Source organism: Hyla sarda, chromosome 1 (genome assembly GCF_029499605.1).
Source record: "Hyla sarda isolate aHylSar1 chromosome 1, aHylSar1.hap1, whole genome shotgun sequence".
Classification (NCBI taxonomy): Eukaryota; Metazoa; Chordata; class Amphibia; order Anura; family Hylidae; genus Hyla; species Hyla sarda.
The window spans coordinates 1351605-1374239 of NC_079189.1; the positions used below are offsets into that span (position 1 = coordinate 1351605).

Here is a 22635-nt window from a genome sequence, read left to right on the forward strand (position 1 = left end):
GATACCCCTTGGTAGGGGGTGTCTCAGCACTTTAAATAAATGGTAACATATATATAAATATATTTATCTAAAAAGACATATAATTCTGCACATATGTATACAAGGGTTATAATTTACCCTCTTTGCAAAGGCCCCCTTTGATTTTCCATTGTCTATAGGGGAATATGCAAATCAGCTCATTACATCACCTTTTCAGGCGATGTTCCCTTGTATCAGCTTAGCTCCAGTTACGGAATATAAAAAGCTAATCGGGTAATCGGGATTCATTTTTTTTTTTTTTTTTAAGAGCTGAGGAACGTGCTCTTGAATCACCCAAAGTGCAAGAAAAAGTGCAAACGTGTTACACAAAAAAAACGTGCACAAAGGATGCGGTCTATCGCAAGCCCTTCTCCGATAGGAGAGAGGCCCCCCCAACAAACCTTACCCTTCGCCTCCGGACCAAAAGGTACCTGCGAGGTTCCAGGTTCGATGTCCCTTTTCGCCGAAGCTACTAAGGGACCACAAATGCTCCCCCTTGGCGTTAGCCAAGATATCTGCCCGCAGAGCTGATAATGGTAGGTACCCTGCCAAAGCAGGAGTACCCGGGGTGTTTGCAGGGAGGTGAGGAACCTAATGGCCACACACACCTCCCCTAGACCACCAGGAGGGACACCCAGAAGGGCACCGCATCCTGACAAATCCTGTGAACATACAACACGCAAAAAGTGACGCAGTGAGACAAAAAAGAAATAAATAAGTGAATGTGCAGATATACTGCCCGGACATCCGGCCAGATCTATAAACATTTCTCTGATCCTAACCAGAAGGCCGGGAATCAAGAGGTGAGTGCCACAAGGTGAAGAGATCATGGTGCCCGTGCTTCAACTCAGTGAGCCAGTATACCCAGTGAGCTTCGGCACCTCGGGGTCACCACTCCCCGAGGCACAAAAGTACCTCGGCTCTAGACCCTCTCAGCCTCATGGCGAGACCCGGAGGGAACAGGTCACATCGGGGCAGCCGTCGAGCCGATTCCTCAAAACCAGCCCCGGAAAGCCCTGGTACACCTGCATCCTCCATGCAGCACCCATCCCCACCAGCCCCATACCGGCGTAGTTTGCCACCGGTATGAAAACTGATAAGAACAGATACTACACTTGATCTTAGCCAAAAGCCCGAGAAGCTAATCGGGATTAATGCCAAACCAGAACTCTCTCTCATGAAGGAAAGAGAGAGCCATCTGCAGACAGCTGTTTCGGGGTTCTCTCTTTGGGTCTCTCTTTCCTTCTGGAGAGAGAGTTCTGGCTTGGCATTAATCCCGATTAGCTTTTTATATTCCGTAACTGGAGCTAAGCTGATACCAGGGAACATCACCTGAAAAGGTGATGTAATGAGCTGATTTGCATATTCCCCTACCCAGAATGCCTGCGGAGTGCTTAGTGGCCCGTGAAAGCTCCGTCACATCAGGAGTGGTGAACTCTCCCTGAGTTAAATACTCATCCCGTATATATATATATATATATATATATATAATTCAGCGTGAACACATTCTATGTTACATAAGAAGGTTAAGACTGGCAAACTTAATAATTCAAATCCCCACCCCACAGGGGACTGAAGAAAAAATATTTGATACACATGCTGTATGCAAATGGCTGCAGAACTATATGCGCATATACGGCGCTAATATATTTAACAGCTTGCTACCACTAGAGATGAGCGAACTTACAGTAAATTCGATTCGTTACGAACTTCTCAGCTCGGCAGTTGATGACTTTTCCTGCGTAAATTAGTTCAGCCTTCAGGTGCTCCGGTGGGCTGGAAAAGGTGGATACAGTCCTAGGAAAGAGTCTCCTAGGACAATATCCACCTTTTCCAGCGCACGGGAGCACCTGAAGGCTGAACTAATTTATGCAGGAAAAGTCATCAACTGCCGAGCCGAGAAGTTCGTGACGAATCGAATTTACTGTAAGTTCGCTCATCTCTAGCTACCACTAACTTCTCTTTCTAAAAAATGGTTTTCACCTACAGCAACAAATCACAAAGAATGGCGACCAAGATGTACATAAAAGGGACACTGCGGAGTTGGAAAGGGTGCAGAGACGCGCGACTAAACTAATATGGGGCATGGAACATCTTAGCTATGAGGAGCGATTAAAGGAGTTACAATTGTTTAGTCTTGAGAAGAGACGTATAAGGGGGATATGATAAACGTATATAAGTATATTAATGGCCCATACAAAAAATATGGAGAAAAACTGTTCCAGGTTAAACCCCCCCAAAGGACGAGGGGGCACTCCCTCCATCTGGAGAAGAAAAGGTTTAGTCTAAAGGGGCGACACGCCTTCTTTACCGCGAGGAATGTGAATTTATGGAACGGTCTACCTCAGGAACTGGTCACAGCAGGAACAATTAACAGCTTTAAAACAGGATTAGATACATTCCTGGAACAAAATAACATTAATACTTATGCAGAAATATAAAATCCCATCCCCTCCCCCAATATCGCGCCGCACCCCTACCCCTTATCCCCTTACACCCCTACCCCTTATCCCCTTACACCCCTACCCCTTAATTCCCTGGTTGGACTTGATGGACATATGTCTTTTTTCGACCGTACTGACTATGTAACTATGAGCAGCGCGCTAGTGCATTAACCCCTTAAGGACGCAGGACGTAAATGTACGTCCTGGTGAGGTGGTACTTAACGCACCAGGACGTACATTTACGTCCTAAGCATAACCGCGGGCATCGGAGCGATGCCCGTGTCATGCACGGCTGATCCCGGCTGCTGATCGCAGCCAGGGACCCGCCGGCAATGGCCGACGCCCGCGATCTCGCGGGCCTCCGCCATTAACCCCTCAGGTGCCGGGATCAATACAGATCCCGGCATCTGCGGCAGTGCGCGATTTGAATGAATGGTCGGATCGCCCTCAGTGCTGCTGCGGGGATCCGATCATTCATAACGCCGCACGGAGGTCCCCTCTCCTTCCTCCGTCCGGCTCCTGGCGTCTCCTGCTCTGATCTGTGATCGAGCAGACCAGAGCAGGAGATCGCCGATAACACTGATCTGTTCTATGTCCTATACATAGAACAGATCAGTATTAGCAATCATGGTATTGCTATGAATAGTCCCCTATGGGGACTATTCAAGTGTAAAAAAAAATGTAAAAAAATGTAAAAGTAAAGGTAAAAAAAAAGTGAAAAATCCCCTCCCCCAATAAAAAAGTAAAACGTCCGTTTTTTCCTATTTTACCCCCAAAAAGCGTAATTTTTTTTTTATAGACATATTTGGTATCGCCGCGTGCGTAAATGTCTGAACTATTAAAATAAAATGTTAATGATCCCGTACGGTGAACGGTGTGAACGAAAAAAAAAAATCCAAAATTCCTACTTTTTTAATACATTTTATTAAAAAAAAAATTATTAAAAATGTATTAAAAGTTTTTTATATGCAAATGTGGTATCAAAAAAAAAGTACAGATCATGGCGCAAAAAATGAGCCCCCATACTGCCGCTTATACGGAAAAATAAAAAAGTTAAAGGTCATCAACATAAAGGGATTATAAACGTACTAATTTGGTTAAAAAGTTTGTGATTTTTTTTAAGCGCAACAATAATATAAAAGTATGTAATAATGGGTATCATTTTAATCGTATTGACCCTCAGAATAAAGAACACACGTCATTTTTACCAGAAATTGTACGGCGTGAAAACAAAACCTTCCAAAATTAGCAAAATTGCGTTTTTTGTTTTAATTTCCCCACAAAAAGTGTTTTTTGGTTGCGCCGTACATTTTATGATATAATGAGTGATGTCATTACAAAGGACAACTGGTCGCGCAAAAAACGAGCCCTCATACTAGTCTGTGGATGAAAATATAAAAGAGATATGATTTTTAGAAGGCGAGGAGGAAAAAATGAAAACGTTAAAATTAAATTGTCTGAGTCCTTAAGGCCAAAATGGGCTGAGTCCTTAAGGGGTTAAATAGCTAATGTACTAAAACAGATTGTTAATACTAATTTCAAATTTTTTCCAAATAGTCTTTATCTCCAGCAATAAATCACAGAGAAGGCCGATTAAGATGCACATGAGCAGCGCGCTCTAATAGACAGCTGACTGTCTGTACTCTCTTTATTCTTTACAGCATAACCCACTACTAATTGAAGAAATGCAATTATCTGGAGGCTGTCTATGCTAATACTCACATCTAGAATTCAGCTTTAGTGGTCTCCCTCGTACTCACAGCATCATTATGACATAACCGCACTGCTACAATGTAAACACAGAGTAACAACACTTAAAGGAGAACTCCAGTGGTGATCCAGTGGTGAACAACTTATCCCCTATCCTAAGAATAGGGGATAAGTTTGAGATCGCGGTATGGGGCCCCAACAGCCCGCGGGAAGGGGGCGTGTCGACCTCCGCACGAAGCGACGGCCAACACGCCCCCTCAGTACAACTCTATGGCAGAGCCGAAGCGCTGCCTTCAGCAATCTCCGGCTCTGCCATTGAGATGTATTGAGGGGGCGTGTCATCCGCCGCTTTGTGCGGGGGTCGACACCCACTATCTGGCCGGAGAGCCTGGCCCCTGTACAGAGAGATCGAAGGGGGCCCCAGCAGTCGGACCCCCCGCGATCTCAAACTTATTCCCTATCCTTAGGATAGGGGATATGTTTTTCACCACTGGACTACCCCTTTAATGATGATTGACAGACAATTACTGTGGAATAGCGCTCCTCAGGATTTTACTTTCTACACTGTGTTTTAACTATTTATTGGTCAAATCCATCTATATCTTTTAGTTTTTTAAGTGCACTACTGAATTTTATTTAGGATGGTTATTAATTCTATAAGAAGTGTGAACTAATGTGTTACATAGTTACATAGTTACATAGTTACATAGTTACATAGTTACATAGTTACATAGTTACATAGTTACATAGTTACATAGTTACATAATTACATAATTACATAGTTACATAGTTACATAGTTACATAATTACATAGTTACATAGTTACATAATTACATAGTTACATAGTTACATAGTTACATAGTTACATAATTACATAGTTACATAATTACATAGTTACATAGGTACATAATTACATAATTACATAGTTACATAATTACATAGTTACATAGTTACATAGTTACATAATTACATAGTCAGTACGGTTGAAAAAAGACATAAGTCCATCAAGTCCAACCAGGGAATTAAGGGAAGGGGTGCGGCGCGATATTGGGGAAGAGATGGGATTTTATATTTGATTCATAAGCATTAATGTTATTTTGTTCCAGGAATGTATCTAATCCTGTTTTAAAGCTGATAATTGTTCCTGCTGTGACCAGTTCCTGAGGTAGACCGTTCCATAAGTTCACAGTTCTCACGGTAAAGAAGGCGTGTCGCCCCTTTAGACTAAACCTTTTCTTCTCCAGACGGAGGGAGTGCCCCCTCGTCCTTTGGGGGGGTTTAACCTGGAACAGTTTTTCTCCATATTTTTTGTATGGGCCATTAATATACTTAGATACATTTATCATATAAGTTAAGTGCCACAGGATGTTGTAAAACTGCCATTTTTGAACACCTTCAGTGAAGCCAGGATTTGGGTGTACAGTGTTCCCTCAAGTTACAATATTAATTGGTTCTGGGACGACCATTGTATGTTGAAACCATTGTATGTTGAGACCATTGTATGTTGAAACCATTGTATGTTGAGACCAGAACTCTATGGAAACCTGGTAATTGGTTCTAGAGGCACCAAAATGTCATCCAAAAATAGGAAAAAGTGAGGATTAAATAAAAATAAGTAGATAACTAATATAGATAAAGCAAATCCTTATATATAAAAGTAAGAAAGATCTGCTGGGAGCTGTAAATCACTCTTTGTCAGTGTTTCCCAAGCAGGGAGCCTCCAGCTGTTGCAAAACTACAACTCCCAGCATGCCCGGACAGCCAAAGGCTGTCCGGGCATGCTAGGAGCTGTAGTTTTGCAACAGCTGGGGGCACCCTGCTTGGGAAACACTGGTCTATGTAGAGGACAGGAGCTTCTTCAGGGTCCTGTACAGTACACGCAATGTCCTAAAAAGTAACAAGGAGCCGCCCTCACCTGGTATCCAAAAGAACAGCTAACCCTGGTACAGGTAAAGTGTACAGAACATGTAATACCTCCCTGTACTGTAGGGGGCGCTACCAGACACCAGTCAGTGCATACACTTCAGTAATACAGGTAAAGAGTACAGAACATGTAATACCTCCCTGTACTGTAGGGGGAGCTACCAGACACCAGTCAGTGCATACACTTCAGTAATACAGGTAAAGAGTACAGAACATGTAATACCTCCCTGTACTGTAGGGGGCGCTACCAGACACCAGTCAGTGCATACACTTCAGTAATACAGGTAAAGAGTACAGAACATGTAATACCTCCCTGTACTGTAGGGGGCGCTATTAGACACCAGTCAGTGCATACACTTCAGTAATACAGGTAAAGAGTACAGAACATGTAATACCTCCCTGTACTGTAGGGGGCGCTATTAGACACCAGGCAGTGCATTCGCTTCAGCAGCACAGGAGTTTTACCAGTGAATGCCCATTCTGATTGGTCAGTTCATTGACATGTTTCACAGATCTGGACTGTCCATAGCATTGTATGTGGAGTCTGGTTTCAACTTGCAATGGTCCAGAAAAGACCATTGTATGTTGAAACCATTGTAAGTTGAGGGATCACTGTACTTGTTTCCCGAGCAATTTCCTAGCTAATGCAATTAGCACAGTATCCATTTATATGTGTGTCCCTACTACTGTGAAACATGAACGTCTTGATAAGGAGCTCGGTCCGAGCTAGAAACGCGTTAACAGTGCTTTTTAATCTTTTGGGAGAAGCGCCTGTTTTTGGAGAAATTCTTTTTTTTTTTTTACTACCAAGTTTTATCTCTGTCTGGCGACTCTCCTGGAGGATCGGGTGCTCCAAGGCTGCTGACCCGCTATCTGATGAGCTGTTATAGAGGTTATGCTCTAAGCATAACGCGTTCCGGTGAGAATAATATTATTGCCAACATTGCCTGAATTTTTATGGTATTTCACTAGGATCGCGCACCTCTTGTCTTTTTTGTCTTTATAGTACATTGACCCCTAATCCTAACCTCTAACCTTAATCCTAACCCAAACCTCTAATCCTAACCCCAACTCTAATCTTTACCCTAATTCTATTGCTAACCTCTAACCCTAATCTTAACCCCCTAATTAGAGATGAGCGAACACGCAGTAAATTCGATTCATCACGAACTTCTCGGCTCGGCAGTTGATGACTTATCCTGCATAAATTACTTCAGCTTTCAGGAGCTCCGATGGGCTGGAAAAGGTGGATACATTCCTAGGAGACTCTTTCCTAGGAATGTATCCACCTTTTCCAGACCACCGGAGCACCTGAAGGCTGAACTAATTTATGCAGGATAATTCATCAACTGCCGAGCCGAGAAGTTTGTGACGAATCGAATTTACTGTAAATTCGCTCATCTCTACCCCTAATCTTAACCACTAATCCTCAGGTCCCATTCGGCTACAGGTCACAGTTTCTTTCACTTATGCCGTACTGCATTCCCAAGTGGAATGTTCGTTCTTTAGGGCGAGGTCCGTAATTAGAATTTTCGCCTTGGAATTTACGTCTACACAAATTTGGCACGGTGCACGGTCCAGCAAAATCCCATGGGAACAATGGAAGGCTGCTACATTGGAATTTCTAAGAGGAAATTCTCTAGTGTGAATGGGCCCAAAGAGTTTCACCAGTAGAAAGGGTCAACTGTGTGCACTGGCGCATGTTCCCGCGATCACAACCACGCCCCCTCACAATGTCATGCTACGCCCCCTCCATTTATGTCCATGGGAGGGGGCGTATTCAGAACGTTGGAGCACCCCTTTAAGGAGTAATAGAGAAGCTGGGAGCCAGCATACCCAGCATCTGTCCCTTCTGCTCCAATAAGCCCACCCATCTTGTAAATATTCATTGGGACCCTTCGCCTAAGTGAGTACCAGGTGGGCGGGCATATGGAAGCAGGGATGGGGATGGAGGCAGGGATGCTGGGTATGCCGGCTACCGCCTCCATTGCGCAAAGGGAGTTAATTACCCTTCTAGCAATGCAGGCTCATTGGACCTCTGCGATCGTGTTGTGGGGGTCTGATGAGCACCACTGAGCTATGATTTGTTCCTTTAGATGGCCTGATCAGCATTGATAACGGCATCTAAAGGGTTATAGCGGTATTCCGCCCTTAGACATCTTATCCCCCTATCCATCCCTTATCCCCTAGCAGTCACGCCCCCTCCCATAGACATGAATGGAGGGAATGTGGCATGATTTCACGTCTCTGCCTGGGAAACCCAGCAGCACCTGGCACAAAATGTCGGGTGCCGCACGGAGATCGGAGGGTCCCAGCGGAGGGACCCTCCCGATCAGACATCTTATCTCCTATCCTTTGGAGAGGGGGAGTACCTCGTTAAGGGCAGCTGCTGAAGCCTTAGCGATGAGTGTCCGGTTAGTGCAGCCGTCACTCAACACCTATAAAGCAAACGCTTCTCCTACGCTCGCTTCATAGTCACTTAACACTACGAGTACATTTATGTCTTGGTGTGTTAAATCCAAAACGGCAACGTCGCAGATGTATACCTGACGTCATCTAGGGGTTAAAAAGTCAGTTTCTTAATGACGCGTTCTCTATAGGACACAGAAGGAAACAAATGTCATGTTACAGATTTTTATTTTTATGCAAGACATGAATGACAATCATTACTCGTTTGCCCATACTAATAAAACATTTCCCACATTCGGAAGAGGACTTCTCTTAAATGTGAGTTCTCACATGTATAATAAGCTGTGATTTACTTAAGAAACATTTCCCACATTCTGAACATGAATACGGCTTCTCTCCTGTGTGACATTTTTCATGCTTAACCAGATCTGATTTACTCGTGAAACATTTCCCACAATCTACACATGAATACGGCTTTACTCCGGTGTGAATTCTCTCATGCATAGTAAGATTTGATTTATAAGTAAAACATTTTCCACATTCTGAACATGTATATGCCTTTTCTTCTGAGTGAATTCTCTCATGCGAAACCAGATGTGATTTCTGTAAAAAACATTTCCCACATTCTGAACATGAATATGGCGTCTCGCCTGTGTGATTTCTTGTATGTATAATAAGATGGGCTTTCTGTAAAAAACCCTTGCCACATTCTGAACACGAATACGGTTTCTCTCCTGTGTGACTTCTTTCATGTATAACAAGTTGTGATTTTCGTGTAAAACATTTCCCACATTCTGAACATGAATATGGCTTCTCTCCTGTGTGGCTTCTCGAATGTCTAACAAGACTTGATTTATCTGTGAAACATTTTCCACATTCCGAACATGAATATGGCTTCTCGCCTCTATGACTTCTGTCATGTGTAGCAAGATGGTGTTTACTAGAGAAACATTTCCCACATAGTGAACATGAATATGGCTTTTCTCCTGTGTGCCATTTTTCATGTTTAAGCAAATCTGATTTACTTGTAAAACATTTTCCACATTGTGAACAGGAATACGGCTTTTCTCCTGTGTGAGTTCTCTCATGTGTAACAAGATGTGATTTATATGTGAAACATTTCCCACACTCTGAACATGAATACGGCTTTTCTCCTGTGTGAGTTCTCTCGTGTGCAACTAAGCTTTGTTTACTTGTAAAACATTTCTCACATTCTGAACATGAGTATGGCTTCTCTCCTGTGTGACTTCTCTCATGTATAACAAGATTTGATTTACCTGTAAAGCATTTCCCACATTCTGAACATGAATACAGATTCTTTCCTGTATGAATTCTCCTGTGTGTAAGAAGACTTGAGTTTGCTGTAAACTGTTTTCCACATTCATCACATTTAAACTTTTTCCTCCCTTCTTGACCTGTCCTTGTGATAACAATGTGTGATTGGTCAGGGGAAGGTTCCCCATGATCGGGAGGATTATTATAGGATAGATCTGGATGGACATTAGGGGTAAGGAGGTCTTCTCCTGAGGAGCGCTCCATGATCTCTCCATCTTCTCCTGAGGAGCGCTCCATGATCTCTCCATCTTCTCCTGAGGAGCGCTCCATGATCTCTCCATCTTCTCCTGAGGAGCGCTCCATGATCTCTCCATCTTGTCCTGAGGAGCGCTCCATGATCTCTCCATCTTCTCCTGAGGAGCGCTCCATGATCTCTCCATCTTGTCCTGAGGAGCGCTCCATGATCTCTCCATCTTGTCCTGAGGAGCGCTCCATGATCTCTCCATCTTGTCCTGAGGAGCGCTCCATGATCTCTCCATCTTCTCCGGAGGAGCGCTCCATGATCTCTCCATCTTGTCCGGAGGAGCGCTCCATGATCTCTCCATCTTGTCCTGAGGAGCGCTCCATGATCCTTCCATCTTCTCCTTTATCATTCAGGGATAACATGACGTTCTTACTGGGATTTCCTGTAGGATATAAATGGATTTGTTATTAGTATTAATACCGCACAGTAATGTCGGACATTCCTATTGGGCTATAAACACTTGTATCTTTGATGCAGTTTGTGGAGCCAACATGGAGTAGACCGATGTTCTGCCTCCTCATGTTAGCACATAATAACTGTACTTTTCACATTTCCAAAATTTTCTACATTTTGAGTAAAATTGTTAGGCTTCTAATACATCCAAAAATGACAAAATAAAGTCGGCATATAAAAGTATTTGTAGTCTATAAATAATAAGAAAACCTTTTTTTATTTTTTATAACAATGATTTTTGGCATTTTAAACAAAAAATGATATTGCCCTACTCTTACTATGTAGTACAACTTGTGACAAAAGATGTCAGAATTGTTTGGATTGGAAAACTATTACCAGAGTTACATATCACTGATGTTATAAAAACAACCAGGCTGGGACTTTGAGTGACATACAAGCTTTATTAGCAAGGTCCTTAAGGGGTTAAAATTATGATAACAGAAATGACCTAAATGACTGATAAATAGTTTACATACCCTTGAATGTTCAGCCTTGTTACAGACACACACAGGATACAATGATAATTAAATGATCATTTTCAGCACCTTTGGCTTCTTACATTACAATTAGATACTGAGCCATGGGGAGGAGAAAAGAACTGTCACAAGGTAATAGAACATTATACTGATGGGAAATGATATCTAAGTCTAAAGATGACCCTGGAGAGGATCTCTATATAATCACCTACCTCAGGTCCTGACTATACATAACACAGGGGATCACTGGGGACTGAAGGGTTAATGTAATGTAGATCTAAGGTGGAGCCTCCCCTGAAGAAACCTCTGAATTCCCTCTGTAATCCATTACTACATCCCTGGGACAACACCTCCTGGCATTATTACATACCTGGGTCAACACCTCCTGGAATTATTACATACCTGGGACAACACCTCCTGGAATTATTACATACCTGGGACAACACCTCCTAGAATTATTACATACCTGGGGTAACACCTCCTGGAATTATTACATACCTGAGACAACACCGCCTGGCATTTCCTCCTTTACTTCCCTCATACACAGGTGATCGCTCCTCAAGATCTCTTCTTCTGCTTCATCCTCCTCTTTAATAATAGTCAGGTAATCATCCTGATGAGGAAACATCAACATAAGAGACCCCCCCAAATCTACCCCCACATCTATGACTGCAGGACCCCCCCTATAGAGATATAGGATCAGCCTCATCTACCTGATGCTTCTCTGGGACATTTCCCTCTGGACAGTCCTGGGAATACAGAGGGCGGGGACACCTCTCGGGTGGATTTCTATCAATGACTCCATCTGTAGGGAACACACAGTGATGAATAGATTATTCCATGTGATGATCAGATGATGGGTGTAGTAGTATCTAGGAGACCCTCCACCAATAATAGTCTCCCCCTCCTTACACTGCTGATCGGCCCCGAAATCCGTCTCCTCTTCTGCTTCATCTTTAACCTCAACCTTAATATCCATCAGATCTTCAGCCTAAAGAGAAAAAATATATAGAATGACCATTGGTTCAATCATTTTTTTGTTATTTTTTAAATAATTATTTATTTTCCATTTCCAATACAAGCCAATAATATAACCCCCTTATGCAGAGGGTTGTGAACATGTCCGTAGGGGAGGCCAGAGCGATCAACGTGGACCAGACCAACACAGAACACGTTATCAGGACTGGGTTGTGGTTGGAAGGGGGTGAGAAGAGACACGGCTTAGACACGCCCTCGTAACATCACGCCCCCTTAATGCAAGTCTATGGGAGGGGGCGTGGCGGCCGCCACGCCCCCTCCCATAGACTTGCATTGAGGGGGCATGGCATGACATCACAAGGGACATGGCTGTTAGCCTGACTCCTGCAGCCCACACCCAGCATTCGGAACTAAATGTTCTGTGTGCTGGGGCAGTGGAGTTTCCCTTTAAAACCTGCCTCTTGGTAGATGGAAGAGGAATAAACCCAACAGAATCGGGCACCCCGCTGCGACTCCATAAAGGTGGAGGGTAGGTGTGTAGCTAGGTGGAGGGTAACCTAGAGTGGATGCAAAATGGCGACCCACAACTGAGCCAGGACAGAGTGGCTCAAAAGAGGACCACGATTGGGCAAAGAGAGACTCTGAAGGGAGGGAGGGGAGAAAATGTCGGAGCTCTTGAGCCCATGAAAAACCCAGCCCTTAAAAAAAGACCAGATCCGGGAGATCCTCTTCAGTTGACCAAGAGCCATCGTGGATATAAGCTATTGCTCTCATCTGTCAAAACTCCAGATCTATGAGGATTCCGGAGAATGGGATACATCGGGGAAGACAAAGGAGCGAGGGTGACCCCCCTAAACACATGTCACACAGTTTAGTAGAGAGAACAGGATGAGACATAGGAGGACATAGCGCTGGTGACAACCATGGGAAAACCAACAAGGGCAACGGAGAGAGCTGAGCCTCCGGTGGGACCCACAGTTTCTTGGCGATGCCAGTCAACCACCCCCTGTAAGGGAAGATGCCATGTAATAATGGTAGATATTCTGGAAGCCAAGATCCCCCCCCATCCAGTTTAAGTCTATAAAGAAGAGGCCTCACCAACCTGGCTGGTTAGTTGGTCCAGACGAATTTAAGAGAAGCAAAGAGACAGAAGAAAAAACGAATGCGGAAGATAAACAGGAAGAGCTTGAAAAAGATAGAGCAGACGAGGAAGAAAATTAATTGCCCAAACCACGAGAAGGTCCCTAAATGCCACCAGTCTAGATCAATGTAATGATGGGCAATAGCGGGAAAAAATTAGTTTGGTAAATTTCAGTGGTGAAAAGTGTCCAGGTATTTCAGGGACGATGTAGTCCAATGAAAAGCAACAGAGAGACGAGAGAAGGGAAGAGGGAAAGGACATGGTCGAAAGGTTTGGGACAGTGATAAAAAAAAAAAAAAAACAGGTCGTCAGCATAGTCCACAATGGGTCAAAACCTGGACTTGGTCACAACCTGGCCTTGACAGGGTTCAAGAGTGAGTATAAAAATCAAGGGAGATCAGGGACAGCCCTAGTGAGTGATACTGGAGATGAAGAATGAGGCAAACATTGTGCCATTGGACACCACCTCAGCCACGGGAGAGGAATTTAAAATGTTGTGAAGTGCTACCCCAAAAAATCTAAATATCGTCAATAAGACATCCCCAAAACAAAATGTGCGATGTGAATTGTGTATTGGTGTCCTCCCACCATCCAAGAAATAAATTAGAATTATTTGGTGCACACGGGGTGCCCATTGCTGTGCCTTTCAAATGAAAATAAAAATGGTGATCAAATAAAAAGAAATTGTGCGTCAAAAGAAATTGTAATAGTGTCAACACAAATTGGTTGTGAGCTGTGAATTGTGTACCCTTAGTTTTCAAAAAGTATTCAACTGCATGCAAACCCAAATTGTGCTTAATATTTGTGTACAGTGATTCTAGATTGGCAATCAAGGTTCCTGGGGGGAATGTGATCTCCTGCAATCTTGTTACATCATCCTTAGTGTCTTTGATATCAGACGGGAGTGCGACCACGTGTGGGGCCAAGAACTCATCAACATAACAACTGATATTTTGCGTCAGGTTATCACAGCCTGAAACGATTGGCCTGCCAGGGACAGGGCGACTCAATTTGTGAAGTTTCGGAAGCGCATAAAATGTTGCGATAGTAGGAGAAGCATTAAACAAATATTTATATTCATCCTCCGTAATCAGAAGATCCTGTTCAGCTTTCTGCAAAATTTACTTCAGTTCATTTACGAATTGAGGTAAAGGGTTGGCATCAAGTTTTTTGTACGTGCTTTTGTCATTTAAAAGGTGCATTACCATATCCTTGTAATCTTGTTGGTCCATCAACACTATGTTACCACCCTTATCGGACGGTTTATATACTAATTGATCGTTTTCCTCAATTCAGCAGATAATTGTCATTTTCCTCCTCCTTTTTCCCCTTTTTTCCTTTTCCCTTCCTCCCCTTCTTTTTAATTCCTAATTGACTGCTCTTTATTTAGGTCTCTAAATGAACCGTCTGGTCCATAGGTTAAAAAGGCAATTAATAATTACTGGCCTATTTAGATCCTTGTTGGGAAATCAAATATAAAAAACAGTGGTGTCAGTGGTTCAAAATGATCAGTTAGCGCAGAATGGTGTGCGCATAGAGGTGTGGAACATAGGGAGAGAAAGGCATCAGAGTAGAAAGAGCCAATCATGAAGAATAATGTCATCCGGAGAAGGATCAATGGGGAGAAAGTAAACAATAACACGTGCGCCGACATTGTTCACGTCACCCGGAGGAAGGACCAATCATGATGTATGTAAACATTGACACAAGCGCAAGCGCTGTCGGAGGCCGTGTTTGCAGCAGTGTCCATCAGCTGGCGCAGATAAGTCTGCGCATGTACGTATATCTTGCTTTTAGCCATTAGGGGATACGGATGGAAAGTGGCCAATCCCTGATTGGCTCAACTACATGCCAATCAAAGAAATGTATTACGGGAAGTTTAACGCCATCGCTTGGCAGCTATTTCTACTGGCCAGTGATATTGTCCATTTAACGATTCACCAATGAGATTGCTGGAAGTCTTCATGAATGCCACAACCTGTATGATTACATCATACAGGGGAGTTTTTATAAACCCCAGATCAGCTCAAACACACGCCATTTGCCCTATAGCCCTTGATAAAGCCATCTGTTGGTGGTAAAACATCGGGGGGGGGGGGGGGGGGGGGGGCACATGTGTGTTTAATGTTTTAGTATCAACAGTTTAGGTCCAACCAATTAACTTTGTTGAGGACTGCAGCCACAGCAATAGAATATCATATGTAGCAAAAGGAAAAGAATTATCCGCACTCACCACCGGGAACGGTGCTAGATGCACCCAACTGGAGTCCATGACGGGACCGAGACTGCGAAGACATTATGTGCACTCAGAGGCTATAACCGGTCATTTTGCGCATTTGCACATTAGGCCGGATGAAGCGCGAAATGACCGGTTATAGCCTCTGAGTGCACTTAACGTCTCTGCAGTCTCAGTCCCGTCATGAACTCCAGTTAGGAGCATCTAGCACCGTTCCCGGTGGTGAGTGCGGATTCTTTTCCTCTTTTGCTAGATATGATATTACAAGTTGATCTTTACTTTATTCCTAGCACCGCGCCTGGCTAATCTGAAGTTGTTGGTCTCGCTCTGCCTTATTGTCCAGCTAATAATATTTAACCCTAGAGATACTGTATGCATTTACTGCCACACATATGCAGCAATAGAATAATTAGTACAATATTAACGTATGGTTACCATACAATAGCACGTAGTTACATGCAGATCCAAAAGGTTTACATTGGTATTATGGAAGGGACCTACCTGGTTGAATATTTTAATGATAGGCAATATATTAAAAGTTATGTTTTATAGTGTATCATTTCTTTAGTGGATGGTATATTTAGGGTATTAGTGATCATTTCAAGTGATCAATTGGAATATAGTGTTGTAATTTACCCTCCATCCATAGGTCCAATTAGTGTTGGTATAAAATGGAATCACGTCTCTTGCGCAACTTGCAAGTATCTCAGTACTGAGTGCTAAGTCGGTGGGCGGTTCTCTGCGGTCATGTGACAGGAAGGGGGACGGACTTCCTCTGGCATTTAAAGCCCACTTTTTTCTCTGCACCACGTCAGGCAGTAGACCCTCCTCAAAAACTACATCGGGACCTGACCTCCTTAAATTCTACATATCGCCCTCTCTCCCATGCGATAGGCCTCCCCTACAGGCTGTTATTGACCAACGCCTCTTCCCTCCTACCTCCATTTTGTGCTGCCATATAAGCAGTTTACACCCTCTTAAAGGGGTACTCCGCCCCTAGATATCTTATCCCCTATCCAAAGGATAAGGGATATGGTGTCTGATCCCAGGGGTCCCGCCACTGGGAACCCCCGAAATCTCCCTGCTGTACCCAGCATTCGTATAGAGCACCGGGTGCAGTGACAGAGGCTTGCGACGTCACGGCCACGCCCCCTCAATGCAAGTCTATGGGAGGGGGCGTGGCAGCTGTCACGCCCCCTCCCATAGACTTGCTTTCAGGTGTGTGGCCATGATGTCAGGAGCGTGGTGTGGCTGTGATGTCGCAAACCTCCACTCCGCATGGCCAGTCATCTGGCACTGAGCGAAGTTCGATCCGTGCACCGGATGTCTTGGGTGCCACAGCTGAGATTGCGGGGGTCCCCAGTGGTGGGACCCCCATGATAAGATGTCTACGGGCAGAGTACCCCCTTTAATGACTTGCACCTGAAATGCTTCCACCTTTCATACAAATCAATGATCAGCAATAGAAAGCAAGAAACTGACTACAGAATTCTTGCTCGTGGGTATGGAGTTCCTGCCTAGTTCCCCTGATGGTTCCCGACAGTCCCTAATGCTCGCTGGTGCTGTGGACTTTCTGTAGGGACCACGTCTCATATTTGGTGGGAATGCCCCCCTGTAGTCCATTATACTTTATACCATCCATGAAGTTACAGTGATTATGGTCCTCAAATAGGAGAGTCCCAACCCTCCAATAAAAAGTCCTTATTGCGTCATTTGGTGCAGGTGGCTAAAGTGGTCATCCCATCACCAGACCCCCCACTACTGGAGAATGACTTACTGAGATACGTCCAGTGCATGGGAGACCTGATCACTCTGACCCCAGTAGAAATAGAATATTACAGTAAGACGTGGATTGTCTGTTCTATGGGATATCGGACTCAAGAAGCCCTGCAGTTCCCTGTCCTCCCCTTTATTTTACCGACCCTTCTTAGTCAGGCACCTCTCTGTTTTAGATCCCTGCACAATTCTGATTTATTCCTCTTTCCTTGGGTTTCCAGCAAAATGTTACAACCTGCAGAGACTTAAGCGTCATCTACCTGATGCGTCTCTTGGACATTTCCCTCTGGACAGTCCTGGGAATACAGAGGACGGGGACACCTCTCAGGTGGATTTCTATCAATGACTCCATCTGTGGGGAACACACAGGGAATGAATACATCAGTGCTGGATAGATTTCTATGTTACTAGGTAGTGAGAGTGATATCTATATATATATCTCTTCTTACCTTGTGATGTGAGGGGCCGGTGATCCTCCATCATGACTATGTCCTGGTACAGATCCTTGTGTCCTTCTACATACTCCCACTCCTCCATGGAGAAATAGACCGCCACATCCTACCGGGGTCAGTTCTGGAGACCTCACCTACAAAGAGACATATATAATATAGAGCGGCTCCAAAGATGGGGGACAACAATGGTGGAAATGTAGATGGAGACAACAATGGTGGAAATGTAGATGGGGGACAACAATGGTGTCACACTGACACCTTATCTTCGTGTAATCTCCTTACTACTGGGGTGACACATTGTAACAAAACCCCTCCTCATGTAATCTCCTTACTACTGGGGTGACACACTGTAACAAACCTCCTCCTCATGTAATCTCCTTACTACTGGGGTGACACACTGTAACAAACCTCCTCCTCATGTAATCTCCTTACTACTGGGGTCACACACTGTAACAATCCTCCTCCTCATGTAATCTCCTTACTACTGGGGTGACACACTGTAACAAACCTCCTCCTCATGTAATCTCCTTACTACTGGGGTCACACACTGTAACAATCCTCCTCCTCATGTAATCTCCTTACTACTGGGGTGACACGCTGTAACAAACCTCCTCCTCATGTAATCTCCTTACTACTGGGGTGACACACTGTAACAAACCTCCTCCTCATGTAATCTCCTTACTACTGGGGTGACACACTGTAACAAACCTCCTCCTCATGTAATCTCCTTACTACTGGGGTGACACGCTGTAACAAACCTCCTCCTCATGTAATCTCCTTATTACTGGGGTGACACACTGTAACAAACCTCCTCCTCATGTAATCTCCTTACTACTGGGGTCACACACTGTAACAATCCTCCTCCTCATGTAATCTCCTTACTACTGGGGTGACACACTGTAACAAACCTCCTCCTCATGTAATATCCTTACTACTGGGGTGACACACTGTAACAAACCTCCTCCTCATGTAATCTCCTTATTACTGGGGTGACACACTGTAACAAACCTCCTCCTCATGTAATATCCTTACTACTGGGGTGACACACTGTAACAAACCTCCTCCTCATGTAATCTCCTTATTACTGGGGTGACACACTGTAACAAACCTCCTCCTCATGTAATTTCCTTACTATGGGGTGACACACTGTAACAAACCTCCTCCTCATGTAATTTCCTTACTATGGGGTGACACACTGTAACAAACCTCCTCCTCATGTAATTTCCTTACTATGGGGTGACACACTGTAACAAACCTCCTCCTCATGTAATCTCCTTACTATGGGGTGACACACTGTAACAATCCTCCTCCTCATGTAATCTTACTACTGGGGTGACACACTGTAACAAACCTCCTCCTCATGTAATCTCCTTACTACTGGGGTGACACACTGTAACAATCCTCCTCCTCATGTAATCTTACTACTGGGGTGACACACTGTAACAAACCTCCTCCTCATGTAATCTCCTTACTACTGGGGTGACACACTGTAACAAACCCCCTCCTCCTGTAATCTCCTTACTACTGGGGTGACACACTGTAACAAACCTCCTCTTCATGTAATCTCCTTACTACTGGGGTGACACACTGTAACAAACCTCCTCTTCATGTAATCTCCTTACTACTGGGGTGACACACTGTAACAAACCTCCTCCTCATGTAATCTCCTTACTACTGGGGTGACACACTGTAACAAACCTCCTCCTCATGTAATCTCCTTACTACTGGGGTGACACACTGTAACAAACCCCCTCCTCATATAATCTCCTTACTACTGGGGTGATACACTGTAACAAACCTCCTCCTCATGTAATCTCCTTACTACTGGGGTGACACACTGTAACAAACCTCCTCCTCATGTAATCACCTTCAATCCTCTGTATCTACTAGATGCTGGAGGCGTAGGACCTGTGATGATGTCACAATCATGTGACCAGTACTTGTGTGGGCAGAGTTTATCAGGCTGGAACTTGTGGATAAAGGACCTGTGAGGATTGTCATGTGACAGGAAAAGGCGGAGCTCTGCAGTACAAGACAAGAAGTGAAGGACCTGAAATGATGTCATGCCCACGTGACCAGCCTCTTGTGTGGGCGGAGCTATATAGAGGATGAGGAGATGTATATACTATAGAGGATGAGGAGATGTGTATATATACTATAGAGGATGAGGAGATGTGTATATACTATAGAGGATGAGGAGATGTGTATATATACTATAGAGGATGAGGAGATGTGTATATATACTATAGAGGATGAGGAGATGTGTATATATACTATAGAGGATGAGATGTGTATATATACTATAGAGGATGAGGAGATGTGTATATATACTATAGAGGATGAGGAGATGTGTATATATATACTATAGAGGATGAGATGTGTATATATACTATAGAGGATGAGGAGATGTGTATATATACTATAGAGGATGAGGAGATGTGTATATATACTATAGAGGATGAGGAGATGTGTATATATATACTATAGAGGATGAGGAGATGTATATATACTATAGAGGATGAGGAGATGTATATATACTATAGAGGATGAGGAGATGTATATATATACTATAGAGGATGAGGAGATGTATATATACTATAGAGGATGAGGAGATGTGTATATACTATAGAGGATGAGGAGATGTGTATATATACTATAGAGGATGAGGAGATGTGTATATACTATAGAGGATGAGGAGATGTGTATATATATACTATAGAGGATGAGGAGATGTGTATATATACTATAGAGGATGAGGAGATGTATATATACTATAGAGGATGAGGAGATGTGTATATATACTATAGAGGATGAGGAGATGTGTATATATACTATAGAGGATGAGGAGATGTATATATATACTATAGAGGATGAGGAGATGTATATATACTATAGAGGATGAGGAGATGTGTATATACTATAGAGGATGAGGAGATGTGTATATATACTATAGAGGATGAGGAGATGTATATATACTATAGAGGATGAGGAGATGTATATATATACTATAGAGGATGAGGAGATGTGTATATATACTATAGAGGATGAGGAGATGTGTATATACTATAGAGGATGAGGAGATGTGTATATATACTATAGAGGATGAGGAGATGTGTATATATACTATAGAGGATGAGGAGATGTGTATATATACTATAGAGGATGAGGAGATGTGTATATATACTATAGAGGATGAGGAGATGTGTATATACTATAGAGGATGAGGAGATGTGTATATATACTATAGAGGATGAGGAGATGTGTATATACTATAGAGGATGAGGAGATGTGTATATATACTATAGAGGATGAGGAGATGTGTATATATATACTATAGAGGATGAGGAGATGTATATATACTATAGAGGATGAGGAGATGTGTATATATACTATAGAGGATGAGGAGATGTATATATACTATAGAGGATGAGGAGATGTGTATATATACTATAGAGGATGAGGAGATGTATATATATACTATAGAGGATGAGGAGATGTGTATATACTATAGAGGATGAGGAGATGTATATATACTATAGAGGATGAGGAGATGTGTATATACTATAGAGGATGAGGAGATGTATATATACTATAGAGGATGAGGAGATGTGTATATATACTATAGAGGATGAGGAGATGTGTATATACTATAGAGGATGAGGAGATGTGTATATACTATAGAGGATGAGGAGATGTGTATATACTATAGAGGATGAGGAGATGTTATATACTAGAGGATGAGGAGATGTGTATATACTATAGAGGATGAGGAGATGTGTATATACTATAGAGGATGAGGAGATGTATATATATACTATAGAGGATGAGGAGATGTGTAATATACTATAGAGGATGAAGGAGATGTGTGTATATATATACTATAGAGGATGAGGAGATGTGTATATACTATAGAGGATGAGGAGATGTGTATATATATATACTATAGAGGATGAGGAGATGTGTATATATACTATAGAGGATGAGGAGATGTGGTATATACTATAGAGGATGAGGAGATGTGTATATATATACTATAGAGGATGAGGAGATGTGTATATATTACTATAGAGGATGAGGAGATGTGTATAGATACTATAGAGGATGAGGAGATGTGTATATATTACTATAGAGGATGAGGAGATGTATATAATACTATAGAGGATGAGGAGATGTGTATATACTATAGAGGATGAGGAGATGTGTATATATACTATAGAGGATGAGGAGATGTGTATATATTACTATAGAGGATGAGGAGATGTGTATATATACTATAGAGGATGAGGGAGATGTGTATAATACTATAGAGGATGAGGAGATGTGTATATATACTATAGAGGATGAGGAGATGTGTATATATACTATAGAGGATGAGGAGATGTGTATATATACTATAGAGGATGAGGAGTATGTATATATATTACTATAGAGGATTGAGGAGATGTGTATATATACTATAGAGGATGAGGAGATTGTGTATATATACTATAGAGGATGAGGAGATGTTACTATTATTTATATACTATAGAGGATGAGGAGATGTGTATATATACTATAGAGGATGAGGAGATGTGTATATATAGGATGATGTATATATACTATAGAGGATGAGGAGATGTTATAGTATACTATAGAGGATGAGGAGATGTTATATATACTATAGAGGATGAGGAGATGTGTATATATACTATAGAGGATGAGGAGATTGTATATATACTATAGAGGATGAGGAGAATGTGATATATACTATAGAGGATGAGGAGATGTATTATATACTATAGAGAGAAGTGAGGAAAGATGAATATATATACTATATGAGGATGAGGAGATGTGTATATATACTATAGAGGATGAGGAGATGTGTATATACTATAAAGGATGAGGAGATGTGTATATACTATAGAGGATGAGGAGATGTAATATATACTACTAGAGGATGAGGAGGATTGTATATATACTATAGAGGATGAGGAGATGTATATATATACTATACGAGGATGATGATGATGTGTATATTATTACTATAGAGGATGAGGAGAT

At 42.7% G+C, this 22635-nt stretch overlaps 1 protein-coding gene and 1 pseudogene across 4 annotated transcripts in view; both read right to left on the reverse strand.

The window, feature by feature from the left end:
• Positions 1-1054: 1054 nt before the first annotated feature.
• LOC130344885 (U2 spliceosomal RNA) lies at positions 1055-1163 on the reverse strand (annotated as a pseudogene).
• Positions 1164-8699: 7536 nt separating this feature from the next.
• The window catches only part of LOC130282733 (oocyte zinc finger protein XlCOF22-like), a 178002-nt gene continuing 164066 nt past the window's right edge, over positions 8700-22635 (reverse strand). Inside the window, exons 1-7 of one of the 4 annotated variants that reach the window (XM_056531364.1) lie at positions 19463-19713; positions 17593-17729; positions 17404-17495; positions 11925-12003; positions 11726-11817; positions 11511-11625; positions 8700-10465 (exon numbers count right to left, since the gene is read on the reverse strand). In XM_056531364.1, the coding sequence (XP_056387339.1) occupies positions 8817-10465; positions 11511-11625; positions 11726-11817; positions 11925-12003; positions 17404-17495; positions 17593-17680 (2115 nt within the window). In that variant the 5' untranslated portion in view covers positions 17681-17729; positions 19463-19713 and the 3' untranslated portion in view covers positions 8700-8816. Of the gene's footprint in view, positions 10466-11510; positions 11626-11725; positions 11818-11924; positions 12004-17403; positions 17496-17592; positions 17730-19443; positions 19714-22635 lie in introns of those variants that run through there. The other 3 variants (XM_056531456.1, XM_056531545.1, XM_056531637.1) reach the window with 3 other exon arrangements.